Below are 27,544 nucleotides of genomic sequence, written 5' to 3'. Positions count from 1 at the left end.
TTCCTCTGGTGCCAAGGGCAGCCACCTGTAGAGGGAGCCAAGGGAGATGAATGTGAATGGGGAGTAGGACTGGCGGATGATCTGCCCTGAGGGTCCCCATCCTTTGTCTGACCATGCCGGCGCAATTCGGTGTTGGGTCAAATTTCTGGGTATGGTGAATTTCACCGGAAGGCCCCGATCTGGTTGGCTGCCATACATTTGAAAATAAGTGTTGCCCGCCTTGCTCAGAAGCACATCCTGCTAAATGCCGTGGGATCTACTCCCAAGTAAGACTGAGATGCACTGCAGCCCTAAGGACCGCCGCATCTTCTCACGACTAAGAAGGGGTGGGATGCATTTTGCCTGTGTGTGGTGGGGGGAGATGGCTGGTCTCTTCTCTCCCCACCCCCAAACCCCCTCAAGTGGTTTGCATTAGAATCACAAAGCCATAACGTGGAAAGGAGCAAATCGGTTTATACATATAATTGCAAGGAAAGAAAGCAATTAACAGAGAGGACAGTGGGAAATTAGATCTCCTCCCCAACCCCATTACAAAAAAAGGGATAGCGTTGAGCAGCCTTTAAGCAGCCCAGCCAGGCTGACAAGCGAATCCCTGGAAGAAACAGCAAGCGGGGTTGTACAATCGTGTATCTACAACCTCTTGGCTGCAGAGCCCACCATCAAGCTTCAAACAGAGGATCCCGTTGAAAACTACGGGGTGTAAAACGGGCCCCGGTTGTTGTGGAAAGCGGAGGAGAGGGCAAGAGGCAGAGCGAACTTCTTGAAGGCAGAGCAGCTTGGCTGCTGGGAGATATCCTTGTGTGTTGATTTAGGAAGACATTTGCTGTATATAACGTTTAAGGCTGATAATATCATTGCTCGGGCAGATAAATAAAGAACTGGCCAAACCGTGGGGTCAGCTATCGATCCCTCTGTTTAGAGAAGGAGGTAGGAACGTCTCTCCGTCTCTCTCTCTCTCTCTCTCTCTCTCTCTCCCTCCCTCCCTCCCTCCCTCCCCCCCCCCCCTCTGTGTCAGAGCAAAAAAAGACCGAAGCTCGGATAGCTATGGAGGAGTGAACAATTACAACATGGTAATTTGTGATTCGGTCTCGCCGTTGGAGCCCAAAGAGCCACCCTGTCTGGAACAGTCATAACCAGTTAGAGGAAAACCCTTGGGATACCAGCCGACGCGAGCCGTTTGGTGGAGTGGCACTCAGACTGCTTCCACGCAAACCTTACCTATGTCACCCCAGGGGGAGAGGAACGAGGAATAAAGCCTGAGTAGCATTGTATGTGCCTATGTTGTGTATGTTTAAGGATTGTGTTCCTGAGTACATAAAGATCCAGGGATGGGTGTGTAGCTGGTGGACGTGAGCGCAAAAAACCAAGCAAGTGCCCTGGGAGTGAGAGCGAAACAACCGGAGAGAGAGAGAGAGAGAGAGAGGGAGATGACGTGACTATGCGAGAGATCTGCAGCCTTCAGCCCCTCTGCTATGGCTGATTAGCATTCCTCGCCTGCCCCTGGACCTGAGCTGACAACTAACAGAGATATCCAGCTCACCACTAGGCCTCCTCTCCTTTTGTCTTCAGCTGTCTAGGAGAGAAACAGGCTTCTCCGCGGGCCCCGCACACACTAAACGGCCCCCTGATCCTGGGGCGGCCGAGGATCCCACCCAGTCCAGTCAAATCGCCTCAACATCAGACCCGCCCCCGCTCCTTCGCCTCCCCGCTTGCGCCAGCTGCCCCCACCTCTGCCCAGCCTGCGCCTGCTTTCCAGATCTGCGCCAAAGGCTGGGAAAGTTAACTTGCTGCGTCTTTCCTGACGCGTATGCGGCCCGAGAGGACGTCTCCGCATCGCACACTGGCCCTTCTCTCTCTCTCTCTTTTTGAAGCTTTTAAAGCGATCGTATTCCAAGAGAGGAAAGAGGAGGATCTTATTCTTTCGCTGCAAGATAAAACCTTATTGTTAAGAAGGTTGCGGTGGGCTGGGGGCTGGGGGGGGAGCAACAGCAGCTCATGTCACTGGTGTTTCTTTTGGCCTTTGTCGCTGTGCCATTGAGACACGTTTATATCCCCCCCCCCATCTCGAAACGGTTTATAAAGAGCTAAGAAAGGGGAGCGGCTGAGAGGAGGACGGTGGCCGAGGGTGGAGAGGGGAGAGGGGGCTTTAATCCGAAGGCCAGAAAGACCTTTCAGGTCAAACTTCCCCTTTTGGTTTGGTCTTAGATCCATTTTAGGAACTTTCTAGGATTAAACACTCACATAAAAGCGGGGTAGGAGGGGTAGGGGGCGGGAGGTTCGAGACAAAGATCCCTGCATCGACCAACACAGACCCTCACAAAACTAGTCAGTTTCTCCTCGCAGCAAAAGCTTACAAATTAGCTCATGTTGACAGATGTTTGTCACTTAGTAACTTCTCTCCCAGTCCCCCCCCCCGCACTATTTCCCCTCTTCTCTCGCTCTCTCGCCCCCCCCCCCCCGCAATCCCTTCTTTGGGGGCTCGCTTTGTTGTTTTTAAAATATGCAGGCCTCTCAGGAATGCCAGTCACGAGTCCAAACTTTGTGTCCAGCCTCCCTCGCGAAATGACCCTTTTATAGGGATCCCGATATGTCTCAATCTGCACTTCGCTCCGAGGCCGGGCTCCCTGCTCCCAAGCGCGGCAGCAGAAGCGCGCGGCTACCGCAGCAGGGAGGCCAGCAGAGGCGTCCCCAGGAAGACGCTCTCCAGGGGATGGGATGGGACTGCAGCCCTCCTTCTTGCAGAAGGTGCCAAAGGACAGCGGAGCCTGGGAAAAAGAAGGGAGGGGCAGGGAGAGAGGGGGGCAGATGATGGAGAGAGAAAGTTTTATTTCTCTTCTGATCGCTATGATTGGCCTGTGACTACCCGAGCAAGCCTTTGCAGCCCAGGCTGAGTGGCCTGGGGAGACAGTGCTTGAGGAAAGAAAGAGAAGAAGGAACAGCCGAAGAAAAGGCTCCGCTTTCAAAGTAAGTGGTTCATGGGATACTGATCAGGGGTGGCTGGGGCGGGGGGGGGGGGGTCCTGGCTGTGAGCGATTTGAGAGCCAGCTAGGGCCGCACACCGTCAGCTCAGAGGGATGCTTTGCAAGACGGAGGAGGGCCAAGTGGGGAAGGAGGCGGGTCTGACACCAGCGACCCTTCTGACAGAAATATGGGGCCAAAAGAAGGCGCTGAGGGTGAGATGCGGTGACAAGTCAGATGAGAAGCCTCCTGTGCGCAAGAGAGAGGGAGAGAGAGATGCAGGTCATCTGCTACAGGTCTCTGCGTGGGTCAGGTTCACCCGGAAGGGTTTGTTTAATACATATTCTCTCCCCCCCCCATCCCCACCACCTGTTTTCCCTCCTTTTTGCCGCGTGCGCTTAAATCGAGCCAAGCATTGCAGTGGGGGGTGATAGATATCCCAGCTTAAACAAGGATGGAGGAAACGGAGAGATAAGCGCAAAGGGCTAATTTCCGATTATTATTATTATTATTGAGTTGTTACTCTTGCTGCTGCTGCTGCTCCAAGCAAAACTTCCCAACTGTGGAGCCCAGCAGGCAAGAAGCTTCTCTCTCTGCCTCCCCCGCGCCCTCCCCCGCGCTCCCGGTTCCTCTCCTGCGCGATGGGGAGTGACGTCACCCGCGCCCCGACCTATCCGCTCCGCGACCAAGGGAAGGGGGTGGAGCTCTTCCCTGCTCGCTCCTGCGCTTGGGACCACCTCCCAGCAGCAGGAGGCCAAGCGGCGCTTGGCGCGCGTGGAGAGGTTCCTCGGGCTGCTCCGGGGCGACTTGCTTGCTTGGCGGCTCCCGAGATCAGACCATCGTCCAAGTTTAGCTATAGGCCGGAGAGCCAAAGGGAGGGGGGGGGCCTGCAGGCCCCGTGCGCTTCTAGGAAGCTGCGGATGGCTCCCTTCGCTGCCGTCTCTACCGCTTCTCTTGCGCACCAGATGGCTTGCCATTGTGTTGCCCCAGCCGGCGAGATCCTGCATTTAAAAGGGGGGAAAAAGAGGGGAGCGGGGAGGAAGAGGACAGAGAGAAAGAGAAAGAGAAAGAGAGAGTCCTGTTATTATTTTTGTAACAATCCAACTAGACCATTTTGACTACCATTTTGACAGACGATCATGGTTCCCCCCCCCCCCCCAGTTTTGAACCATAAAGAGACATATATATTTAAAAGCAACCCTGGCCACAGTTTCTTAAGAGAGGCACCGTGGCCCTTTCTCATAGCTCCTTCCACATGGGGTGTGGGGAGTGGGGATATGTCCGGCAAGGAATCTGGATGCGTCCCCGGGGATCTAAGGGTGCAGTCCTAACCTTTCCAAGCCGCAGGGAACTTGGACCGGTGGGAATTAACTTCAGTAGGAGGCCAACTGGCTGGCTAGAGAGCCCCCGCCTCCCCTCCCCTCCCGGCCGGCCCTCCTCCGCGGACTCCAATGGCATTTATTTCTCACTCAGGATTATCGCCTAATAGTCAGAAGCACAGACGTGCGCATAAAAAAAAAATCCAGGCATGTTTATTCATTCTATTTGATCAATCTCTGGGTGTCTGTTTATTAAACTTCCACCGATTTTACGTTTGGTGTTTCCTGATGGCAAACATTGTCGAATGATAAATATTGCATACAGTTAATTGTGATGCCAGGGAAAGCTCGGCTCCGGGTTTGTGTGGCGGTGCCGTCGCTGTCTCAAGCCCTCCCATGTCTTCTGCTCCCCGTGTAACTCAGGGCAAACAAGAACCTTTCTCAAACATATTAGTTAATGGGGCGAAAAGAGGAGCGGGGGAGGGAGCGAGAAAACGATGGGAACCCTCAGACTTGATCCCTCAGCTTGGAAGGGAAGGGAGGCTGCCTGGAGAGAATGGGAATGTGAAAACAGCTAAAAAGGGGGGTGCTCTGAAGTAAAGCATTTCTTGTCCAGGAATCACTTCCATTGGTTTTGGGGGGGATGTGTCCCTCCCCCTAAAACAGGGGGGAGTGTCCTAGAACACTGTTTTCTCTGTGTCTGTGGGGAGCTGGCAATCATATTTGGCACCTCCTCTTATTTTATTATTATTTTTTACTTATTTCACTGAAAATACACGCCTGTTTGGCCAGGCCCCCAGAAAGGCTCTTTCTATCTTGAAAAATATCCATAGGCCGTTTCTTTTTCCGGCGCGGCTGCAGGTGTGTTCTCTTTCCGCCTCTATCCCCAAGTCCCCAAGACCCTTTTCCCCTCCTCCCATTTTTATTGCAACTCTTTCCCTAATTTAATTTTGTTGTTGTTTCGTAAAAAAAGGGAAAGAAACCCAGATGTGTGTGGGGGGGTTATGGCTTGAGTCTCGTCTCGGCTGGTGCTCTAATGCGCCCGGGCTACTAGTCACTGAGCAAAGCGCAGGGCGCCGTTGGCTCCTTTCCAACAGAGTTGGTCATAAAACAAGATGTGGGGAGAAGGGAGGGTGGAATTAACATCTGCTTTTCTAAACTCAAATATGTCAAGGAGCTTTTTTATTATGATGATCATGAATGCTTTCCTCATTTGAAGAAGAAATATGTAGAGATAAACTGACATCCACATGTATAGAGTATTTATAATGGTGTTAGGATTTAAAGGTAGCTATTCATTGCATAAGCCATTTAGAACTGACGTTTTAAAAGCTACTTAACCTCAGACATCCTTGAATCTTAGCGAAGGATTCCAAACGATATTATTTAAAGAGGAATTTGCTGTAATTTAATTGCATATCAAGGCGGAACGAGGCGCGAGCTTTGCACCTTCTGCGCTGTTTAATAGCGTTTTAACTGGCGTTTTATTCACCCACGTTCTCGGCTGCCCTCGCCTTTCCTTGGGAAGAGGCCGCTAGAAAGCGGGTCCCAAGTTAGTGGTGTGTGTGTGTGTGCGTTTGTGTTTGTGTGTGCGCGCGCGTGTTTGCTCACCATTTGCAACGGGCAGTCATCTTTGCGCCTGGAGCTTTGCCCTCTTAGGGGACACAGTTAGTACCTCGGTTCATTAGTGCCTATTTATTATTGCTGCAAAGAGAAAATAACATGTCAGATTCTGTGGGTGAATCGACCGTTTGCCCCCACCCTCAGATCGTTCCTCTCACCTTTCCCCCCCCCAACCTGCCCACAATTCGGTAATGCCGGCATTTATTCAATCTGCCATCCACTTGAATTTCCGGGGGCCCAGGGCGCCTGACATCCCAGTCCGATGCCCTTTTATTTACATTTCTCAGAATCCCGGAATTAAGTCAGAGGTGTCTCTGAGTGGGGTGGGAAATCAGCTGACATGGAACTACTGCGGCTTAATCTGGGCGAGGATCGAGCCGGGGAGGGGGGGCTGACGTTCTCACAATAGTACCTCGGAGGGCAGAGAGAGAGAGAGGGCGGGGGGGGGGCTGGCTTATTGGCGGCGGCGGTGTAAGGCATGCACCCTCAACCCGGTTATGTATTTCTCTCCATCCGCTTGGAAAGAACGTGTGCATTTGGATCAGAGATCGCTGGGATGAGGAGGCAGCTGGTGACGCCCATCATGCCAGAGCAGTACCGCGGGTGCCCCTTGCAAAATGGCTCTCCCTTGAATACAGGCCGCCTGTGCACGGTTCCTTGGGATTAAGCCTCATGAAATTGGGAGGCAGGCGGGCGGGCTTGCTTGTGAGTAAAGGAGGGCAGCAGTAGAGATCTTGCTTTGAACCATTTCTCCGTTTGCCTGGTAGAGTGGCTACTCCAACTCTAAAAATACCCCCAACACACACACACACACACACACACACGTGTGGCAACAGCTAGTTCGTAGTCTTTGCTGGCTCCTATGAAGCTGGTTGAGTGTCCCTGAGCCATCTGTAGCCCGAGCCTCCTCGAAGAGGAATCCAAGCCTTTGGACTTGAAGAGGGCTTAATTCCCTCTGGTTCACCACTGTGGCATAACTGGGTATATTAAAAAAAAGGGGGGGAGGGGGAGAAAAAATCCATCCTAATTCGAATCCATAGAACATCGGTTCGATTTGAAAACGTCTCCATGCAGTTTTCTAATCCACAAATAGGTATTCTGGGGCATTCCACCTGTCTTTAGGATGCCTGATTGAATTAAGAAAAATCATCCCACTCCCCAAAAGATTAATTCATCACCAATCCTAGGCCCTCCATTTCTTTGGGGCATGGCTCCAGTGAGGGGTGGGGGTGCCCAGGGGTCCGCACGGCTCTCCAGGAGCCCCGGCTTCTATCCCGTCGGGTACCAGGGGACGTAGCCCGGCTTATGATCTTCCACTGAAGGCAGCGGCGACGGCCTGAGCCTAGCTGGACGGGGATCTTGTGCCCTGAAGGGAGGGGGGCATGGGGGGTAGCCAGGAGAGGGGAGAAAGGCTGTCGATCTGTGAGGGCAGAGGAGAGAGATTAAAGAAATGGCCCTTAGTTCTCTGAGTGACACGGCCCCATTCAAAGGGCAAGCAGAAAGAAATGCTGCTAATATGAATAGAGGGATGCTCAAGAGCCTTGCCCCCTTTTCTTCTTTGGCTCCACTTCGGGTCGGATCCTGGGTGCATTCTTAGAGCCGTGTATACGCTATCTGGGCACACGCACGCGCGCATGGGAAAAAGGTCTTATCGATTCGAGATCGATATTGATTCGAGATCGATTCAGACCGATGTAGCTGACTGACCCTACTACCCTCTTTCTGGCTCGGTAAGAGATTCTTCCAAATAAACGCTTTGGGTTTCTTGCGCCGGTCTGGACAACAAGTGGGAAAGGCGGGTGGAGTGGCTCTCGGAGCCCCGGGGTCTGGCCTGAAAGGCAGTGCATTTATGGGAGACTCTCTACAAAGAATTGCTCCGACTGATGAGGATAGCAACCCCCACCCTTCCTTACATCTTCACTTTCGCCTTGCAAAGGGACAGTCCTCAGTTGACATCTCCAAAGTGATTATTAGACGCCTCTGTGATAAATCAGGTTGGGGGGGGGGAGTAGGGGAGTCGGAATAAGGCCAGGCTACACACACACACACACACACACACACACACACACACACACACAGTGTCTGGCTAACGCTGTATGACTGCCCGATAGCCCTTTTCAATTTTTCCACCAACACCCCTGAAATAGCACATTGCCTCAACAACCTCTCCTGTTTGTCTCTCTCTCTGTGTGCTCAGAAAAAACCTTTAAAATTCCTGTCCACGGATTTCCCTCTCCTGCCTCTCTTTCTCATTCCCTCTAGCTCCATCCCCACCCCACCCCAAAGAGCCTCGGAGCCCTTCTTCCCTGATAAGCTGTAAGAACTTTGCTTTCAAGAGTGTGAAATGAAGAACACAGACAGTATATCAGTGAAAAGAATAAAGTGGCCTTTTAATGAGAACTAAAGACAACAAAAACGTAGATGAAGTGTACCGTAAAGACTGTTTCAAAGTGCAGCTCAATCCCCTGAGAGCAACCATCCCATAGGCTGGGTAATTGGGACTTTACTGCGCAGAGGTAAGTCAGAGTGGTAGGATTATTTTTATTTTGCTTTGTTTGTTTTGTTGTATTATATTTTTGCTTCTCAGTAATGGATCTGTTGCAAAAGAGTTTGTGCAAAGAGCATCAGGCCTTCTAGCAGATGAAGGGAGCTTTGTGTCTCTTAAAACAAATCACTCGAACATTCTAATTTGTGAAAATTAGTATTTTCCTGCTCTTCCGCCCTGCTCCCTTTTCCCAAAGCCCGGGACATGCGAGGTGCGCTTATATTTCTTCAAGTCAGCCTTTCTTTCTTTCTTTCTTTCTTTCTTTCTTTCTTTCTTTCTTTCTTTCTTTCTTTCTTTCGTAATTTCCCCGCTTTCCACAGCCTTCTCTCCACCCATCCCTTCCTCAACAAACCAGGTAACAAGAGCAATAAATCCAAGCAGGGGGGAAATAAGACAGATTTCCTCATCGATGTGTAATAAAGTTAAAGGACATTGTTTTGTCAGACAAGCGCTAAGCAGAAAATAAATCTTAGGGTCTGGGGAAACAAAACGGAATGATGTTGGCGTGTGTGTAAATTTACTTTTAAACGCAATAAATCAATGTTCATTTAAACAGCTGGGGAACCCCACCACGGAGCAGGTTTCGTGGGTAAGAAAATCTGGACGAGAACAGGCGATAGAGATGAAACCACCCAAAGAGAGCAGCCTTCTCCCTGCCCTACACACACCCCGCTCCCCCAATATAGTTCTCCTTTTTTCCAAGGAACTTCAAGAGCTGGACAGAGCCCGAAGGAGACAGAGCTGATTTCAGTGGCCACCATTCTGCCCCGTATTTCCCATGGATCTCACAGAACGGAAAGCTCAGACCTCGGAAAAAAAAGAAATTAGAGGAGGAAGGGGAAGACCCCCCCCCTTTTTCCTTCAGGGAGTTAGGCAAGCAAACACTAGAGCTGGTGGATCGGACCCTTGTGGTTGTTACGACGGACACGGTCTGAGAACCCTGTTAGTTTCAAGCCATGTTAATCTCAAGGATCTGAATGGCCGGGGAGAGGTGGGTGGGGAGGTTTTTTTGGGAAGGATGCAAGGTTAGCTGAGATGTTGAATACTGGGCTTCTAAAAGGGGAATATCGAAAGATGCTTGGCCAGTTGAAAGGCGAGTGGGCGCCAGAAGCCTGTTCTGAAGGGTGGGCGCATCTGGAGACAATCTTTCACAGCCCAGACACTTCACAACAACAGCACAAGAGCGACGGGTGACATTTGGGCTTCTGATACTCCGCAGGAACATTTCTCGAGCAGGTGGCAATAAAGAGCTGTGAAGGCAAAGGTGCGCCTTATTTGTCTTAGTCGCCTCTTCCTAACCCGCGACGATTTCCACGAAGCCTCGATAATGACTCTCCCTTTACTAGAGAGCCTTCCGCGCTTGCAGAGTGGCAACAATTTCTCTTCCTCACAGTCATTTGGTGTCTTTGTTTAATTTTGCAGAACTAATGTAAACATGGCTTGCAAATACCCAGAGGTGGATTATTTGGTTTATTCTCTCTGCTCTCCCACACACACCCTTTCCTCTCCCTCCACCATCCTTTTTTTAAAAAAAGAAAGAAAGCCACAGAAGATTAATCGAACAGCAAAGATTACGAGAATGGAATATGCCCTGCCTTTGTTTTGTAGTCCTTCGAAAGCCATGCAAATACACATCGAAGGGCGTTGCTTCCCTTGAGCGACGTGGCCACCTCCTGGCATCTTAAGTTTGTGAAAATATATTACATCTATTTCACGAAGCGTTTAAACGCCTGCATTTCACCGGACCAGCAAAGCAGCCAAGCAGCCACCAACCACCTTGGCTATACTGGGGTGTGGTGGAAATGCAAGGATAGAACAGTCAGGGGACCTGGTGACTTTTGTCCTTTCTGTACTGCTCAATTGACTTCTCTCACTCTTTCCCCATCCCTAAAAACGAGAGCTGGAGATAACGAGCAGAGAAAAAGTTATTAAGCGCCTGGCAGGTGCGTGTACCTCGGTTGTATACATCCCAGGGACCAGATAGTGCTAGTAATATCTGACCTTGATTAAGGGAAACCTGCCTGTCCTAATACTCAGAAGCGAAGCGCAAACGACACGGAGCCGAGTTGCTCTTTCAGAAGCAGGGAGGGAAAGGGCAGAGCCCTGCGAAACACCGAACGGAGTGCGGATTGTCTGCTGGGGGGGAGGGGGGAGCTCTGCTCAGGTGAAACTGACGAGGCAGTGTAAGTTTCCTGCTCAGTCTCTCTCTCGCTTCTCTCTCTCTCTCTCTCCCCCCCCCCCCCTTTTTCTATGACTGCCCGAAGGGCCTCGCCGATTCCTCGCCTTTGATTCTCCGTTTGTTTGCTAGATGGCGCTGTGTCTCTCAATACATTCCGATTCAGAGCTAAAACGGCCCCTTTTCGTATATCCTCCCCCAGATAAATCAGATTACCTACCCCCGCTTCGTTCTGCGAGGAACGCACTTTAGTTCGAGCAAAAAAGAAAAAGTGCTATTAAATAATGTTAAGAATCATACAGAATCATCATATAAATATCCCGATTGAAATAAAAGGCAGCCTGCACGCAAAATCTGAACTATGGCGTCTTTACTCTCTGCCAATTCATGTTGTAATCATGTTGTAATCTACTTAATGATTTCCCTCCTTTTTGGTGGCTGGACCAAAATGTAGCTAATTTGTATTTGGGGAAACCCAATAAAAAAAAAGCAACACACAACCCGGAGATTTGATACATGTTTTCATTAGTTGCAGGCAATGTAAATACGCACATGAGATCTAGCTTCACCAGAAATAGAAACTGGTCGTATTAAGTTAGCCTCCTTGTCACTCTTTCATGAATAGATCAAAACAATTATGAGCGATTTAAAGTGAGAAAGCCACAAAATCAAATGTACGTTCTCTTTTCATCTTTTTTTTTTTTTAGGTTTGTAAAGCCTGGGGGTCTGTTTCTGTATCTCCTACAGTCTAAATTTATTCTGCAAAATTACCTTCCGTGTTCTAAATTTATTCATTTCATTAAAGTAAGAAAACTGTTTAGAAATTTAAAAGCCTCGGTTGTTTCTATTGATTATATGATTAGGGATTCATTATATGGAAACTCCTCTCCTTAGAAAAAGTAATCTGAAAGTTTTGTATTGACAGGTACATGTATTAGAGTATAAAGTACTTTTAATTTATTATTAATTCCAGATTTCAAATACTATTATTGTGATCATCGTTACGTTTATAGAAACAGGAAGAGCGTATTCTGAAGTGTTAAAACAGCAATGCATATTAAAGACGTTCCTTTTTCAGAAGTCATTTTGTTGCATTCTCTTTTCTGGCTCAGCTTCTCAGAAATGCAGGTCTTTAACAACAATCACTACCACAGGGGAAGAAAAATAGGCTGGTTTGGTGCGACTCGCAACATTCGATAAATTACATGGTTGTTATTTCATTTTCTCCCCTTTAGTTAGAGCCTTTGTAAAGTCTCAAAGTGTTAGGCTGTAACTAGGAGGCGCTGAAAACCTAAGGCGGAAAATTTACAACTTGATCAACTTCAAACCACACACAGAGAGAAACACACAGACACACACACACACGGCGCTACAGTTGCAAACATATGTTCCGGATTAAGTTAAGCAAACGGGTCTCGTTTTCCAAGGTAGAAAGCTGATAAGGAAATCTTAAATGCTGCAGAGTTTGGCTCTTGTTACGGCTTCACTTGCACCAACATGAACGAATCCCTCTACCTTTCTGGGACATTCCGGTTTTAGGTGCAGCGCCGGCAGAACCTCGCTCTGATTCTCTCCCTCCCTCCCCTAAAGCAATTCAAAGCGCACAGGTATCTCTTTCAGCAGTTGATCTTTAAAGAGCAGTGCTTTAAAGCAGGCAAGGCTCTTTCCCGTCTTCTGTGGGCCAGGCAGAACTGCCCATGGAGAAAGAAGCTGGGTTGCCTTGCTTAGTCTTAGGATATGTGCCTCCTCCTCTGAACGCTCTGGGGTCGTCAGCTTAAGCATCGTGCGGGTATGAAGGGAAGTAGAGAGTAGCAGAAAGAAACCTCTTTCAGAGAGCCGGTCCTGATGAGCAGGGAGCCACAATTATAATCGTTAATAAGGTGGGCCGGAGTGTAGCTTCTACTCAATAAGTGTATAGAGTTCATCTGCACATCTAAGGTTCATTTCCATGGAGCAGAATAAAGTTTGTCTTGCAGGGGCTGAAAGTCGAACACATTATTACTAGGATGGTAGCGAATAAATGCGTGATATATGCACTTGTGTGTGTGTGTGTGTGTGTGTGTGTGCGTGCTCATACACACACAATCTTACACCACATACTGTGGCACGTTAAAAGTAAAAAAAAAAAAATTTTTTTTACTTAGGCTTGAGCACAGATAGATAAACAGGAAAATGACACTCATATATCCACAATCATTCAGTGGGAGAGAGGCGACAGAAATACGTTCCTGAAGCAAGACAGAGCTCAGAAGCAGCATCTGGTGCCCGCCCCATGTTTTCAAAACTTCCCTAAATGTAATTACTCTTGAAAATGTTCTTTGTCAAACTCCACTATCCCAGTGGATTGTAATGAGGATCCTGCAACTTTATCCCAGGATATTATACCCAAGGAGCTGACTATTCCCCCCCCCCAAAAAAAATACCCAGTAGGCACTTAGGACATTAATGGGTGTCTATTGATTTCCAGAAAACTCTATTGAGGAATCCTTTCATATATCTAAGATATACACGAAACACTTTCATTTCACTAGATAGCCCAGGTAGTTTTGACGTTGACAAATGGCCAAAAGACAAGAAAAGTAATTTCAAACGACTTTGAAGGGTTACAGAAGGTAAGAAAAGGGGGGGGGGAGAGAGTAATATTTTTCAACGCATGTCACGAATAAGAAAAAAAGAAAATAATCACAAGGTAAACCATAGCTGGGGAAAATAATTGAGGAGCAAATAATTGAAAATGCTTTCATGTTGGACACCCAATCTCTAGTCCCTTTTCTGTTTCCCCTTTCTAAGATTCCATTATTTTCTATATGCCTCCCATTAAAAGTTATTTTTAAGATTACTAACACGGACATGCACTCGCTAAATTGTTCAGGATATGTTCAGCATATGTATGTTCAGAATAATGGAGGTGGGGGAGACACAAAGCAAAATTACCCGAAGAAAGAGGATTTCGTAAGAACTGAGATGAGAAGGTTTAATGCAGGATTGACAAAAGGATTTTTTTGTTAGTCAATGAGGCTCACGCTCCGGAGAAACCTAATATCCTAGTAAGATCAAAGAAAGGAGCAAATATTTAATACCGAAGGTGAGCTACCGCGAAACACAAATCCTTCCCCCTCTTAAATAGGCAGACATCTAACTTTCACTCGGCCAATTAGTTGTCAATAAGAATAAGAATAACAATAATACAAAACTGGTTTATAGTAACATTGCTCACTACAACAATGTCTGAATTATGGTCTGGAATCAATTCGATTACTGATCAGAAAGCTATCGGTATCCACGCTATAAAATATCCTGGTTAGATAGAAGATACCACGAATTAAAAAAATAAAAATAGAACACCACGGTGATCTTCACTTTCCCCAAATCAGAAGCGTGCAACAGGTTATTCCTCTGAAAGTTTAATTCCTAACCGTTCTGCCTCTGGGGTCCCTCCTACAAAAAACGAAAGCGGCCCCCTCCGCCTACCCAAGGCCGGTTGGCTAGTTGGGGGGAGCGAGTGGACGCTTTCCTTGGACTTTTTGTGGGGGCAAATGAAGATCAAGCAGAGAAAACTAAGAATTCCCCCTACGAAGCTGCCCTATAGAGAACAGTGAAAACGGTGGTGCGCGTGTGTGTGAGGCGAACCGACTACAGGTGGGTCGAGAAGAAGGGATTCCATTTAATCCTTCGTAACACGGATAAGGGGTCGTGAAGACGAAAAGGGGGTTCGAGGTTTCCCTCGTGAACTTGCCGGCAAAGTTGATGCTGAAAACAGAATAATTCGACTCGGACGTTGGAGCGAACCCTTTTAATAAGCAAACTCTGTTCTCCACAAGCTAGCAGAGAGAAGGCAGCGGGTTCTTTCATTTGAGGAGAGGAAAATAACCCTCAAATAACCCTATTGTGGATATCTAAATATCCGTTTCCATGAATCTGGCTCATGATCCGTAATAGTATTTTATATTAGTAAGAGCACTGGGCTATAACTTTGCTTTCCTAATGCCCCAAAGCCATTCCAGTAAGTTCCTCCCCAATAACTCAAAAGCAAGGAGGTCTGTAACTCCTCGCTGTCCTTGCTCAGCTGGGGCTGGGGGCATTTATATTAAGGGAAAGCCAGGAAATCCTTAGCTATCCAACTTGCTCATCCCCCCCCCCTTTACCCATTTTTTGTAATTTTGGACGGATCGGGGAAGCAAATGGGAAGGGATCGGATCTCTCAGCAAAAGAAGGCAGAGCGAGAACATTTTAACGAGTAGAGAGCATCTTGTTGCATTTAAATAGCGAACACGTAAATAGCTTGACTTTACAAGCTTGCACGGCTGCAAGTTGTTTGCTAAAATGACAGGGACGTGATCAAAGAGGAAGAAAAAAGAGACATTATTTATCTCTCTTTCTCTCTCTCTCTCCTTGCGCATAACTTGAATTAAAGGATGCGGAGACTCAGAGAGGGCTTAAAGTCCCGACGATCACAGCAGGTGGCGGGTCTGGAAGGGGGAAGTTGAAGGGAGGTAAAGTTACGGGGCTGAGACGCGCAGACTAGCCGACCCTTTAGCAAAGCGGGGAGGTGGAGAGGGAGAAAGGGAGGGCTGCCAGGCTCTTAGGGCTCGGGCTCTGGGGTGCCTCTCCCGAGGCTGCAATTAACCAGCTGCCTGGCAGTCAGTGGGGTTGCATCGAGTAGGCGCGCATCAAAGAAGGGAAGCGGATCTGCTTTGCAACCAACCACAAGGACCTCAGATCCCCGCCCCCACCAGTATCGCCTCTATAGCCAAGGGAAAGATGAAGATCTCCTGGGAAGGGGGAAATGGCATGCACGCATCCCCGTAATGAGAAAGAGAGAGGAGGAGGAGGAGGAGGTCTGGTTTTGGGCAAAGCTGGAAACCAAGGATGGGCAACGCGGGAATCTTGGCGGAAGGGGCTTAGGGAGAGGACAGAGGATGAAAACGAAATCGGGGGCCTGCGGGCAGTGGCATCAGACCAGGGCAGTGGAATCGGACCAGAGGAGCATATGAGGTGGAAAGTCCTGAGAAGGGGGCATAAATGCATGGTTAACTCTCCCCGCTTCAAGGGAGATGAGAGGAAGCGCGGAGCAGGCGGGATTCAGGATACAAAAACGTAGTCCCTGAGAGCGAGGTCTTCCGCAGCCTGCTCCAGGCTTGGGCTGAACGAGGCCAGGAGAGGCTTGTTTAGGGCGAGGGCAGCTCAGAACTAGGAGCTGTCCATGGTGCTACAGAGAGTGGATGGCGCAAACCCAGCTCCGCTCCGCTTTTTCGGGTTTCCTGGCAGAGAGACTGTCACAGCCTCAGTTGCTCTATCAAGGGGTTCCCAATTCGCATCCCCACCCCAGCCTGGTAAAAGTTTGGACACCTTCCCGCGGCTGACACGGTTTCTCTATTTTCTAAATCTTAACAGCCCAACTTGGGAGGTTCAGAAACCACCGTATCATAACTTCCCACCCACTTTGGAAGCTGGAGGACTGAGTCGTTATCTTCCAACTTGCTTCCAAGTAGCAGATTAACATGGAAACCTGATCCTGATTCTTTAACACACTGAGTTTTAAGGAAAAGCAAGGGTGAAATGAGAGATTCAGCAGGGCTAAACCCAGGGTTCCAGGGTTCCAGATTTCTTAGGTATCCTTTAAAGTGGCTTTAAGATGTGCAGAGAGAGATGCCCGAATGAACACATGGTCAGCGATCTATGAAGCAGCTATTACGTCTTTCTTTATCCTCTCTTTTCTAGTCTATCTCTCTGTTAGCAGAAAAGCTACTCTGATTTGTGCCAAAGATCAGGAAAGTCGCACAGGAGTTAAATCGACGTTACTAATTAACAGGCTCTCAAGGTTCCCCTGGTTAGAAGAATTAATTAGGATGCAAAAGTAAACTTTTTAAGATAAAGCCCTGCACCTATATTTAGGAAACGGAAAGTGAATTAACCAACTGGTTAATAACTGAGGGACAAGCCCAAACTTTTTTAAAGAACAAAAAAGTTGGAGGAGAAAGAGGAGGTCCGCGCGCGCACCCAGCCTCCAAACACTTGCACGTGAAGGTATTAGATACGATGTTACCCGCAAGATGCTTCTTAACTTGTCTTAAGTAGGAGTAAATCGCAGGTGGAACTGGGGCGAAATTAAGACTGGTGTGCGCTCCTTCAGGGTCTAGGGAACCCGTTCAAGGAATTCATTAAACGCAGAAGCAAAGAAACATCTCTCATATTTTACTCTTTGTTCAATCGAGGTGATGCTCTACTGTTCCCCCACAGGGGGAATTCGAAAGCAAAAGTTAGACTAGGGGCGTGAGATGGGCTTTTTGGGAGGGGGCAGAAGGGATTATGCGGAAGGAAGAGTGAAAATTCTCTCTCCCCCCCCCCCCCCGCCAGCCAAGCAGGGCCTTTCCTTTCAAGCCTCGCGAGTCCAGCCTGGAGTGGCAAGCCGGGAGCTGCTAGCCGGTTGTTCTCGTCACCTGACCTCAACAGAGACCCAGGCATGTCGGGGCTGCAGGGAGAGCCTGGGAGGAGGGGACCCTCCCATGGAGAGGCTAGCAAAACCTCGGTCGTCGGGGCGAGCGACCTGCTCCCTTTCCCTCAGGAAGCCGGGCCAGAGGCAGAGGAAACCTGAGACAGGCTGGCCTGAGCTCTCCAGAGCGGTCCCCTTTCGTGCTGCGAATATTCGCCTGTTGGCTTCTCCCTCTCCAGTTCCCTGCGCTTCTTTTGAAGTTTCCCTCTTGTGAGGAGGAATGTCAGATGTTACTCCATTCGCCGGGGAGGTGAAGAGGCGAGGGCTTTTCTCTCCTTCTTCCCCCAGATTATTCTCATTTGATGCTCTGAAGGGGAAGAAGGCGATCACCGGCCTTTTCATCCAGGGCGCGGCCACCTCTCGTGGCGACTCCGGCCAAACCACCGCGGCTCCTTCCTGGGCCCAGAGGCTGCCTTGGCGGCGGGACAGGCGGAACTCCTGTCGGCTCCAAATGTCCAGCCTGCGCTCTTGCTCGAGGCTCGGGCTTAATCGTCCTCAGCCGAAGCTGGCAGGAAGCGAATGCTTAGTAAAGATCAGGGGAAATGTCCTACTTTCTCATTCCTTCGCCTCATTTTAGTTTTAAGTCACTTGCAGAAGAAGGACTCCGAATTCAGTTTCCCCAATGAAGGGGGACCAGCAGACCCCCAGGATGGATTTCCTGCTCCGAGCTCAACTCCCACTCCCGCGACACACTTTCCCCATTTTACCCCACAGGAATTTCCCGCCTGTTCTGCAGCCTCCTGAGTCAAGTGGGTGTTTTTTCTCTCGCCTGTCCTTCTGGCTTGTGATCACTCCTAAATCCATTCTTCGCTCCAACCATGCACGTTGATCACATTCCAAAATGATGGGGCCTCCCACGGATTTGGGTGCATTCAAGGACCAGAACAAATCCCGTTGCGAGGCTGGGGGTGATTAAGGTCGTCTTTACGTTTATTTAATTTTAAATATGATAGATCGATAGATTAGATGGTTTATACCCTCCCATCCCATCACTGATAAATGGAAGGAAAGCGGGATCCCAGCTTTAAACCCATGAGTTGTATATGGGAAGCAAACAACACGAACAATCCTGTTTGGGGATCCGAGTGGGTCTGCGGGCCCTTTCTTGTTGCGAATGTGATTTAGGCTGCAATCCCGGACCCCCTTTACCCGCTGAACGCTCAACATACACGTATAGGACTGGCCCGTTACAGTATTTGGAGCAGGCAACTGTCAACACGCAGAGGCGCTTCTTTTTGGAAATCTACTTTGAAGTGACGCTCGAGGGTCTCTGCCCCCGCCTCGCTCTCCCCAGATCTACGTGTTAATCTCTGGTTTCCCCCTTCAAACAGAATTCAGTTACAAAGAGCTTGGAAATATTTTGCATCTATTGAAGGGGCACCACGTCTTTAATTTTCTGAGGAGTAAAAACCTCCCCAAGAAACTTCATATAGCTTCTTAGGTTTTTGCTTAGCATACGTGATAAAACATTGATTGTCGTAGTTTGGTGACCCATGAAATTTGGGGGTTAGTTTTCTCTTCAGACCAGAGCATATAATTATGCAAATAAAGAGCTGTCACTGATCTGGTGAAATGCTCACAAACACACGCAATCCGAAACTGGAAAGAAAGGTGGAAAATGTGGGGGATTAGGAGCAATGACAGCGTTTGCAAAGTTTGGGGAAGTTCTTTTTTCACACTTTGGGGGACTTAAGTCAACAATTAGCGTGATCTGTCTATCAGATATACACAGAAATACACTCCGCATCCTTTAACAGGTTACTTTAACTTCAACTGGAATAGAAATTCGAGCGCAGGCACACAGACTGCCGTCGTCTTATATGACAGCTTTCAATTGTACTTGAGAATTGGTTCCTGAGGGGGGAGAAGGGGGGGGGGAGAATAAGTGCGCTTCCTCTGAGAAAAGAAATATTTAAACGTCCCACTTTAGTTGATTAGGAATCCACGTCAACTTATGTATTAGAATGAAGGCACTTAGCTGCATAAAAGGACCTTGCGGCATGCACAGAAACTCTCTTTGTCATGAACCCAAACAGAGTTTTACTTTAAAAGGACAGATACTAGCCAGGGGCCTGTCGACCTTATTTGTTCATCTGTAAAATGGGAACATTTTCTCAGGAACAAACTTCACGGGGTTATTGGGCGGTTAACAAATAATACGTTCGGTTAAAAGGAGACGGGGGTCCTGCAGAAATAAATCCTGGGATCATGTACTACAGATAGATATAGAGATATGGAGATATGGATACAGGCCCACCCAACGAGGAGTTGAAACCCGGTGCAACCTTTGATGTTAAACAGATCTTAGCCGGCAAAACTAGAGCCCCATAGTCAGAATGTGTTCATAACTGTCCGTTCAGCTGCTTTGGTGCAAAACTGGGACATTCTTACAGGTGCTTTGCCTAGTCAAAGTAGAATGGAAAGTAAGAGCTTGTTCCACCTTCCTTTCGCGTTGCCATCCAGAGTTCGGCGTAACTACGAACTGGTTCAGTTGTATCGATTCTCACTCTCTCTCTCCTTTAAGGCGTTACAGATCTTTGGCACTAAACTTGTTCTAAAACTTATAGCGGGGTGTGTGTTGGTGTTTCCTGGGCTCCAGCTACTTCACTGTTCCAAGTGAAAGAGGGATCCACTTTCAGGAGCCCAGTTCTACCCTGACAGCCTTGGCCCCTGGTTCATTTTTTACCAGGAACAATCCTCTGCCTTTGCCCCCACCCCTCCCCGGACTGCCGGAGCGCTGTTTCAGCCGAGCGGGCTTAGCCCAGATTTATGGTAACTCCTGAAGACATCAGCTTGTGAACAGACCAGCGGTGTGAAACTTGGAGCCACCAATCCAAGGAGGAATCAATTAAACTAACCATTCGGTCATTAATTCCTCCCAAGTGTGTTTTAAAGGAGATCGTTGCTACTGCTACTGCTACTGCTACTGCTACTGCTACTGCTACTGCTACTGCTACTGCTACACAGCTCAGGTGTCGAGCTAAAAGCTAAAATGCTTCAAGGGTGTGTGTGTGTGTTTCAGATATTTTGTATCACTGTCTCTCGACTAGGATGTACACCGCCAGTCACAAACGCATGATCACAGTTTAATGCTGCTACAGTCTATAGCTGACTCTCTTACTTTTCCTAGAGTAATGAAGGCCTGGGAGAGGAGGGGATGCCAAGGGTCATTCGGGTGCAGTGGGATCCGTCCATTCTCCAGGGCCCACAAATCATATTCATGGAAAGGAGTTAAGAGACCTCCTTTGCAGTGGAGGGGAAATCTCTAGCCAGCAGCAGCAGCAGAAAGGAGGGACAGGATTCCTCGCATTTCTGAGTCAGAAGGTGCACTGATTTGGATGGGGAAGCTTTTAGCTCAGGCCACCTTGGCAGATATCAAGGACATGCAAGTCCGTCCCCCCCCCCCGCCAGAAGTAGTCAGGTTCGGTTTGGGAGCTAAATTTTGATCAGGCTTAGCCCAGCAGACAAAGAGCGGAGTCCATTGCACCAGGCATTCCAGAATCACAGAAGCCACCAAAAAAGGGGACACGCCCCCCCTTTCCCATCAGATCCTGGAGCTACACATCTCTCCCACCTTGTTGGTCCCATCCCAGCGCTTGGGTAGCAAACGCCCACTTGGAGGTCCTGCTCGTTAAACTGCCCGGCTTGTCCTTTATCAAAGATCCTGTCGGTCGATTTGGAGGTTTTTTAATCGATTTGACCCATTAGTAGGTAAGATTCCAATGCACACCAGAGAGCAGCGTGTCCAGAAAGGGCAGACTGCATAGCGGCGGTGGCTGGGAGTGAGCAGGGTCCCACGTGGTCGAAAGAAAGAAATAAGAACTGCGCAGGTCACGTGAAGGCTGCAATCCTATCTCCACTTACCTTCGAGAGAGCCTCATCCAACTCAGTGGGAGTAAGACTGACTTCCTGACATGTCTGGGATGGATGGCTTACAGCGAAATTCTATACAACAGGTCTCCTGTGAACTAGGTACTATTGTTCTCCAGGTAACCCTTCTTAGAACTGGACCCATTGCTAGAAGTCCCGGTCCACGAGTCCGCACTTCAGAAGGAGCTTCTCCTTCTGTGACCTCAGGAAACTCGAAGGCTAGCTGGATGGCGGGAGGGCTACTCCTTTGGGGGTCTCTGGTGCCATCCATGCAAACGGTCTAGTGATTTCCGCACCCAGGATGCCCCCTTTCCCAGCTTCTCCCACTTTCCAACGCCAGCAAGGTGCAATAAGGGGACAGTTGTGCAAGGAAGGAAAGCCACTCTTCCTTGGTTGGGGCTGACAAGCCTTAAGCGCCTTCCTAGAAAAGACCAGCGATGGCTCCAAGAGGAAAATGAACGAGCCTCATCCCATGCAGGCATCCCTTGAAAGACCCCTTGATTTAAACCGGGGAGAAGCCCATGTATGACCCTAAAAATGCTTCATAATTTGCTGCTCGGGACTTTAGCAGACGCCTGAAAGGTGTGGAGATTTTTATACATGGTAGAATTTCTGGCTCGGGTGAAATAAACGCTAAACTGAGAAAGCTCAAGCCCCGGGACCTTTGCTGGATGCCACACAACACTTTCGAAGGTTTTCTTTTCCTTTTTTTGTTTTGGCTTTTGCACTCATATACGAAGGTACTGGGGATGCAGCCCCTCGGAACTCACTGGCGCCTCGTTTTGGGTAAGCGCGAATGGGACCGAGCTGCATCACAGGTGATTTTTTTTTTAATTGTCAAAAGCTGGGGATATAATTTGTTTGGATAAAATGGTTCCTAAACATACCCTCCGCAACACCCATTCGCAGGAATTCCCATGCACTGCGGTGCCCGATTCATCCTTTCGCTCTATATGTGCCTTTCCTCCCCAGCCCTTTTAACAGTAAACGCGATTTCCCCCGCCTCGCATTTTTGCAAGGCCTTGGATATTCGTAAACACGTTCAGAGGCCACGCAAATAATTCCAAGTCTCAAACGGCCCAGGTGGAGGAAGATCTTTCTTTCGCGGCTCGCTCTGCTGAGGGGCAACCGAGTCAGAGCGATCCTTCCTGGAAGCTGCTGCGCTCCCTTGCTCCTGGCGAACGGGTTTGTCCGGCCAGCAGCAAATGAACATCCCTTTGAGTTGTTGCGCCTGGCACAGTCGCTTAACAAGACCAGAGACAAGAAAGTCACACCCGCATCTTAAAAGAGAAACCATTTTTTTATTGGTTCAGTGTAAACAGAAAGAGACAACTCTTTTAACAGCTCCCTGTGTGCTTTACAGTTGGGTCCAGAAGCAGCGAGAACACAACCCAGGCAACGGCACGAGATACAGAGCAAGGGGCTGGTGGGACCACACTGGAAGGAGTAGAAACCTCAACCGTGACACTTGGAGAGGAGGAAAAAAACTCATTTGGTGAGATTTGGCACTTTGCAGAGCCCCAGAGGCTTTCACAAAAGACAGGGTAAGGTCTAAGGGTTGCTGTGGGAAAAGCCCACAAGATCACAGCTAAGAAAAAGCATGGATAAGAAAAAAGACCAGGTCGACCGTCTACCACCCTGAAGCTGACGCTAAGGTGAGCCCAGGCGGGTGAGAGAGAGAGAGGAGCAGTTCCAGAGAAAGGGGAAACAGGAGACCGGGACCATCAGGTGGGGGAGATGGTCACCAGGGAAGCGATCAGGAGACTATTCCTGCCCAAGCCTGCCCGGCTATGGCTCGATCATTCTCCCTGTGCAGAAGAGTAGGTGTGCAACTTGCCAGTCTGAAAGGTCACCCCTTCACAGAGCAGAAGAGGTCAGGCGAGGAAGCGGACGCGCCGAGACAGGCCACCTTCACCTCTGCACTTGGAGCCACTTGACTCTGGCTTTGAATCTGCCCCCAGAGAGATGGCGCTGGCAGGTTTCCGATGGAAGGGAAAGCCCTTGTCTCTCTCTCTCTCCACTTTGCACCGACAGGGCCCCTTAACCCGAATTGCGCCCTTTGGGATAATCTTAACAGCAGCGCTTTCAAAGACGTGAGCCAACACGTCTGTTCTGAAATCCCAAAAGCTTCCCTTTCAAACGAGCTGGTGGTGGTATCTAACGAAATCGCCCAGCCACTGAATGCATGCATGAGATGAAATGTGACCCCCTCTTTCGCTCGGGTAACATCTGAGAGGGGAGGCCAGGAAACGTTCAAACGCTCCTTGGTGCCCCGGCGCGCCTACTCGAGCACCAGCCAGGCGCTGCTGCTCTGGAAGAGGCCGGGTCGCCGTCCGCTGGGGATCCCTCTGCGCAAGCCGCGCGCAGGGCAGCCACTCCCGGCAGTCAGCTGAGCCTCGTGGCCTGGCAGAGAAGGTGGAGAGGGTGCCCCAGGCTTGGAGTCCGGGTCGGGTAGAGCTTTGGGGTGTGTGAGATGAGGCCCATAGGGACCCCACTCCTTTTATCCACACTGGCCACGAGTATGGAGCTTAGAAGCCCGAGAATTTGCGGTTTGGGGTGGAAGGCAGAGCCTATTTGAGCATCATGGTAACTGGAAACACTTGGTGACAACAGATGGACTTTTAGGTCTGCGTGGAATTATAAAGAGTCAGGACTCATTGAAAGCCATGAGGAATTTAAGGAATGTAAAAACGACGTCCTCTTGCTTATAACAAAAGTGATTAGCAACATCAGTAATACATGCTTCTTTTCTTTCTTTCTTTTTTGCTATTAATATTTCACAGTGTCACCAGACGGTGAAGGTAAAACGAAACTGGCTTCAGGAGTTCAACAGACTGAGTGAGAAAAAAGATCTTTCGGCAGGGAGGGGGGAAATCGCCCCTCCCGGCAAAGGCGGACCCTGTTTCAGCAAGGAATGGAAAACTCTGCTGCCCGGCCTCGAACCGGGAGGCCAGGGCGGAGAGGCGGCGTCCTGGGAGCGCCCAGGATCTTTAAAAAAATTCTTCGCTATCTGATTTGTCACAAAATAGAGATTCTGTTAGAATAAAAAATAAACGTTTCAACCAAGTATTAGAAGCAACATTTTAAATACTGGTATTAATTGCTCTATATTACATTTGTCGCTAAAACATCCTTTTAGGTTTTTTTTAAAATGACTCAGCAAACTCCCGAGGAACCACACAAGCAAAGAGCGCTCGGTAGTTCTGGCGCATTTGGAAGTAAAATTAAGTCCTCTTTCCATGTTCAGATTTGCTGAAGTCGCTCAAGTCTTCCTCATTAATAAACACCAAACAAAGCACCCACTGATTAAATGTATGGTTTCAGTTTGGGTGGCACAGCCTCTCCGCAGCCTGAAGTAGAAAGAGTAAAATAGCCATTGCTGGAGTTACACGCGCATCCTAAACACATTGACGCGACACGTAAGTCTCATAGACGTGCAGGGCTTAGGATCGCTACCATTGTGTCAATACAGTTTCTTAGAGCCCCTGAATTTAAAAAGCACGGAAGCATTTTATTATTATTATTATTATTTTAAAAAACACCGCCCAAAGCGTTTGCGGGAAATCATTACAGAGCCTAACGCGTGGGCGGGACCTTGGTTAGCGAGACTTGGGAAGTCCACCATTAAAATCAAGGCGAACTAAATGTGAGCTCCGACGGCGGGGAGGGGCGAGGAAGGGCAGGGCGCTAGGACCCGGGGGGCGCCGCGTCGGCCCGCCATCAGCTCGGTGCCGGGCTCTGTCAGGGCAATTAGAGCTGCACCAGGCTGCGCGGTGCGGTGCTGCTGTCAGCCTTAATCTGCGCGCTGATGGGCAGCCCGAAATCCCCGCCGCAGCCCACAGGAAGCACAACCAGTGAACCCATATTGCTTTGACAGCTGCACTCATCTAGAAATAATGCAAAACGCTACTTAGATGTAGACACGGCGACCCTGTGCTCTAGGAAGAAAACAATCTAATGAGGGGCTGGGACTGCCGAGCGCCGCCGCCCAGACGCGCAGGCGGGAAGGCAGGCAGGCAGGCAGGCAAGCAGGCGCCGGCTCCCGCCCGCCCGCCTCCCGCCCGGTTACAGCTCCTCGTAGCGGATCCGCTGCGAGCGGCGCGTCGGAGCCGCTTTGCCCGAGCTGCTCTTCGCCTCCATGGCGTCGCCGAAGAAGCGGAAGATCGACGCGTAGCTCTTCCACGAGGTCAGCTCGTGCCGCTCCGTGCCTGCAACACACAAGGAAGGAGAAGCACAGCGTCACTGCCTGCGACTCGGGCGGAGGGAAGGGAGGGGGAGGAGGGGGAGCGGGAGGAAGACACTCCGCCCCCCGACGACAGCGAGCCGCAGGGGTCAAGTGGAGGAGCGGGACGCAGGCGGCGGCCAAGGCAGCTTCGCCCCGCCCTCCCGGATCCCCCCTTCTTGGCGAAAGGGCGCCCAGGCTGAAATCCTGCGCACCCTGAGCCGGGAGTGCATGCCCGTGGCATCAAGGGGGCCTTGCTTGTTCTGCGTAAGCGCGCAGCCAGGCCTGGGGCTGTGAAAGGTTAGGCTCTCCGTCAGGGCACGGGAGAGGCGTTTTCTGAAGGCTGGCAGCCCGCAAGGCCTGCCCTCTCATCCAGGCTGCCCGTGCCAAGGCTGATTGTGGCAACTCACAACTGCGAGAGGAGCATTCTGCACATGCTTCACCAGGCCTGCAGCTTGGCACTGAAAAGAGCTTCTGAACTCTTGACTCAAATTAAGCCCCAGGGAGGGGAAAGGAGTTGTTAACCAGCCTTAAGACAGGAAAAGGGCTCTCACTGAAAAGGGGTAGGATTCCAGTTTGGTACGAAGTATCCTGTCTGCCTCTTTTCTCCACCAACCATTTAGAGCATTCCCAATGGGATTAATTATTTTCATTTTCATTTGTTTTAAAGTTCAAGATACTGCCCTTACAACAAACCTACACAGTTATTCACATTTTATAGAGAGGAAATCAGGTCTGAAAGCTAATAGTTCTGAAATAAACTTAAGAGAAAACGTGGGAGACTTCGTGGATACATGCCTCATTGGTCCAAATCTAATATCCTAATCTACTAGGGGCAGGGGCAGAGACTCTCCTATACCTGCAACAGTTACATAGTAACAGATATTTTGGCAGATGCAGATCCTTGACAAGCTGAACATGCAAAAATCTTGTCTGCAAAGAGTAAGGATGTATGAGTAATGCCCTTTGGCAGTCTGATCATCCTATTATGTTTATATTCCCAATTTTTGATGGAACAGAACCTTGGGAAGCTGAACACTTAAGTGGCTTGATTAGCAAGGCACTCTCAGGCAGCAATATATGTGACCTTGTTTTAGGAAAGCTGGGGTGCCTTTCAAACAGAAGTAGTACCGTAACTTCTTTTCTCCAGTGTTTCTTGTTCCCAAAAGACAGCTGCTTAATTAGGTACACTTTCCTGTATGGCCAGACATTTCACTCTTCTACAAGCAAGAATCAAGTGAACAGACTGAGAAACAACTTTTTTCTGCTTAAAACACTCATATCCACTTAGATAAAGCCTCTCTTTCAATAAACCAAATGTATGTGGTTATGGTGATGGTCTCCCACACCTGCAAAAACACAGATTAAATCTCTTATTTTATATATATATATATATATATATATATATATAGAGTAGCACCATAAATCTGTATTCTGGAAAAGTGAGATGGATCTGGGATCATTGTTCTTGACATATGCTTTTCCTCTCTCACACTGATTGGCTAAGGAGTCCCAAAACCTTTTACTCCCCTGCATGTTTCTTTCATAAACCAAACAGTAACAGCATCTAATAATCCCCCCCCCAATACCCAGCAACCAGATGCCCTGAAAGAGTTCAGAGCCCTTCCTATATAACACAATTATGCAGAGATGCTGCTGGGAAGCCTCCAGATCCCAGGCTCCTGTATGATACTTTAACATTGTTAATGATAATTCTCCACTCTGTAATAGTAGGTCATTGCTATGGTTACTCTACAATGGTGCAACACTTTGCTTTCCCCTTCAGCTATTCGCGGAGACCTGGTAACCACATTTGTTGCCTAGCAACAGTTTTGTGAGAGTATCACAATCTGGGAGTTACAACAATAAAGGACATGATGGCCCTGGCCTACCCTGAAGGAGAGCTTTCCTGATGGGTGGTTGGGTGACTCTGGGATGGGAGTGATACAAAAAATATATATTCTGAGTCCCTGCTGGATCATACCAATGGTAGTAATATTAGCATACAGTTGCAAAGCCACTTCCTTACAAAACCAACATTCTTACTACTCCCATAAAGAGATCCCTTTCCAGAGGCAACTATTACACAAAGACCCTTCTACAGTGCATATACATCCCACCGCAGAGGTTTGCTTTTCAAATCTAATTTGCACATATATTCCCCTACACTCTTAACACTTAAGGCAGGTCACTTCAAAGAAGGATATCACTTCCACAGATGCCTTTTATAAAATGCATTAACCATCACATACAAGCACCTTTAAAACAAAGGGCTTTGTATCACAGCAAACATCCTGGGGACTTTAGGGTCACAAAGAATTCCTTGTAACACAAAGAA

General features: G+C 49.0%; 1 protein-coding gene and 1 long non-coding RNA gene across 7 annotated transcripts in view; one reads left to right on the top strand and one right to left on the bottom strand.

Moving 5' to 3' along the window:
* The first annotated feature begins 47 nt into the window (after nucleotides 1-47).
* LOC307226844 lies at nucleotides 48-24,513 on the top strand. Of its 3 annotated transcripts, none has more exons than XR_013843570.1 (2): nucleotides 48-2,964; nucleotides 22,348-24,513. It is a non-coding gene; the product is annotated as an uncharacterized lncRNA (long non-coding RNA). The 3 variants fall into 3 exon arrangements; XR_013843571.1 differs by lacking the exon at nucleotides 48-2,964 and adding an exon at nucleotides 4,369-8,416; XR_013843572.1 differs by lacking the exon at nucleotides 48-2,964 and adding an exon at nucleotides 20,193-21,086.
* ARB2A (ARB2 cotranscriptional regulator A) overlaps nucleotides 22,266-27,544 on the bottom strand; it is a 214,163-nt gene continuing 208,884 nt past the window's right edge. For 3 of the 4 annotated variants that reach the window (XM_079995707.1, XM_079995706.1, XM_079995711.1), the window contains one exon: nucleotides 22,266-25,192. In XM_079995707.1, coding sequence (XP_079851833.1) covers nucleotides 25,050-25,192 — 143 coding nt within the window. In that variant the 3' untranslated portion in view covers nucleotides 22,266-25,049. The remainder of the gene's footprint in view (nucleotides 25,193-27,544) is intronic. The other variant, XM_079995708.1, reaches the window with a different exon arrangement.

Source organism: Podarcis cretensis (genome assembly GCF_951804945.1).
Source record: "Podarcis cretensis genome assembly, chromosome: 11".
NCBI lineage: Eukaryota > Metazoa > Chordata > Lepidosauria > Squamata > Lacertidae > Podarcis > Podarcis cretensis.
The sequence above is the reverse complement of the archived record's forward strand: the minus strand, read 5'-3'. Positions and strand labels throughout refer to the sequence as shown.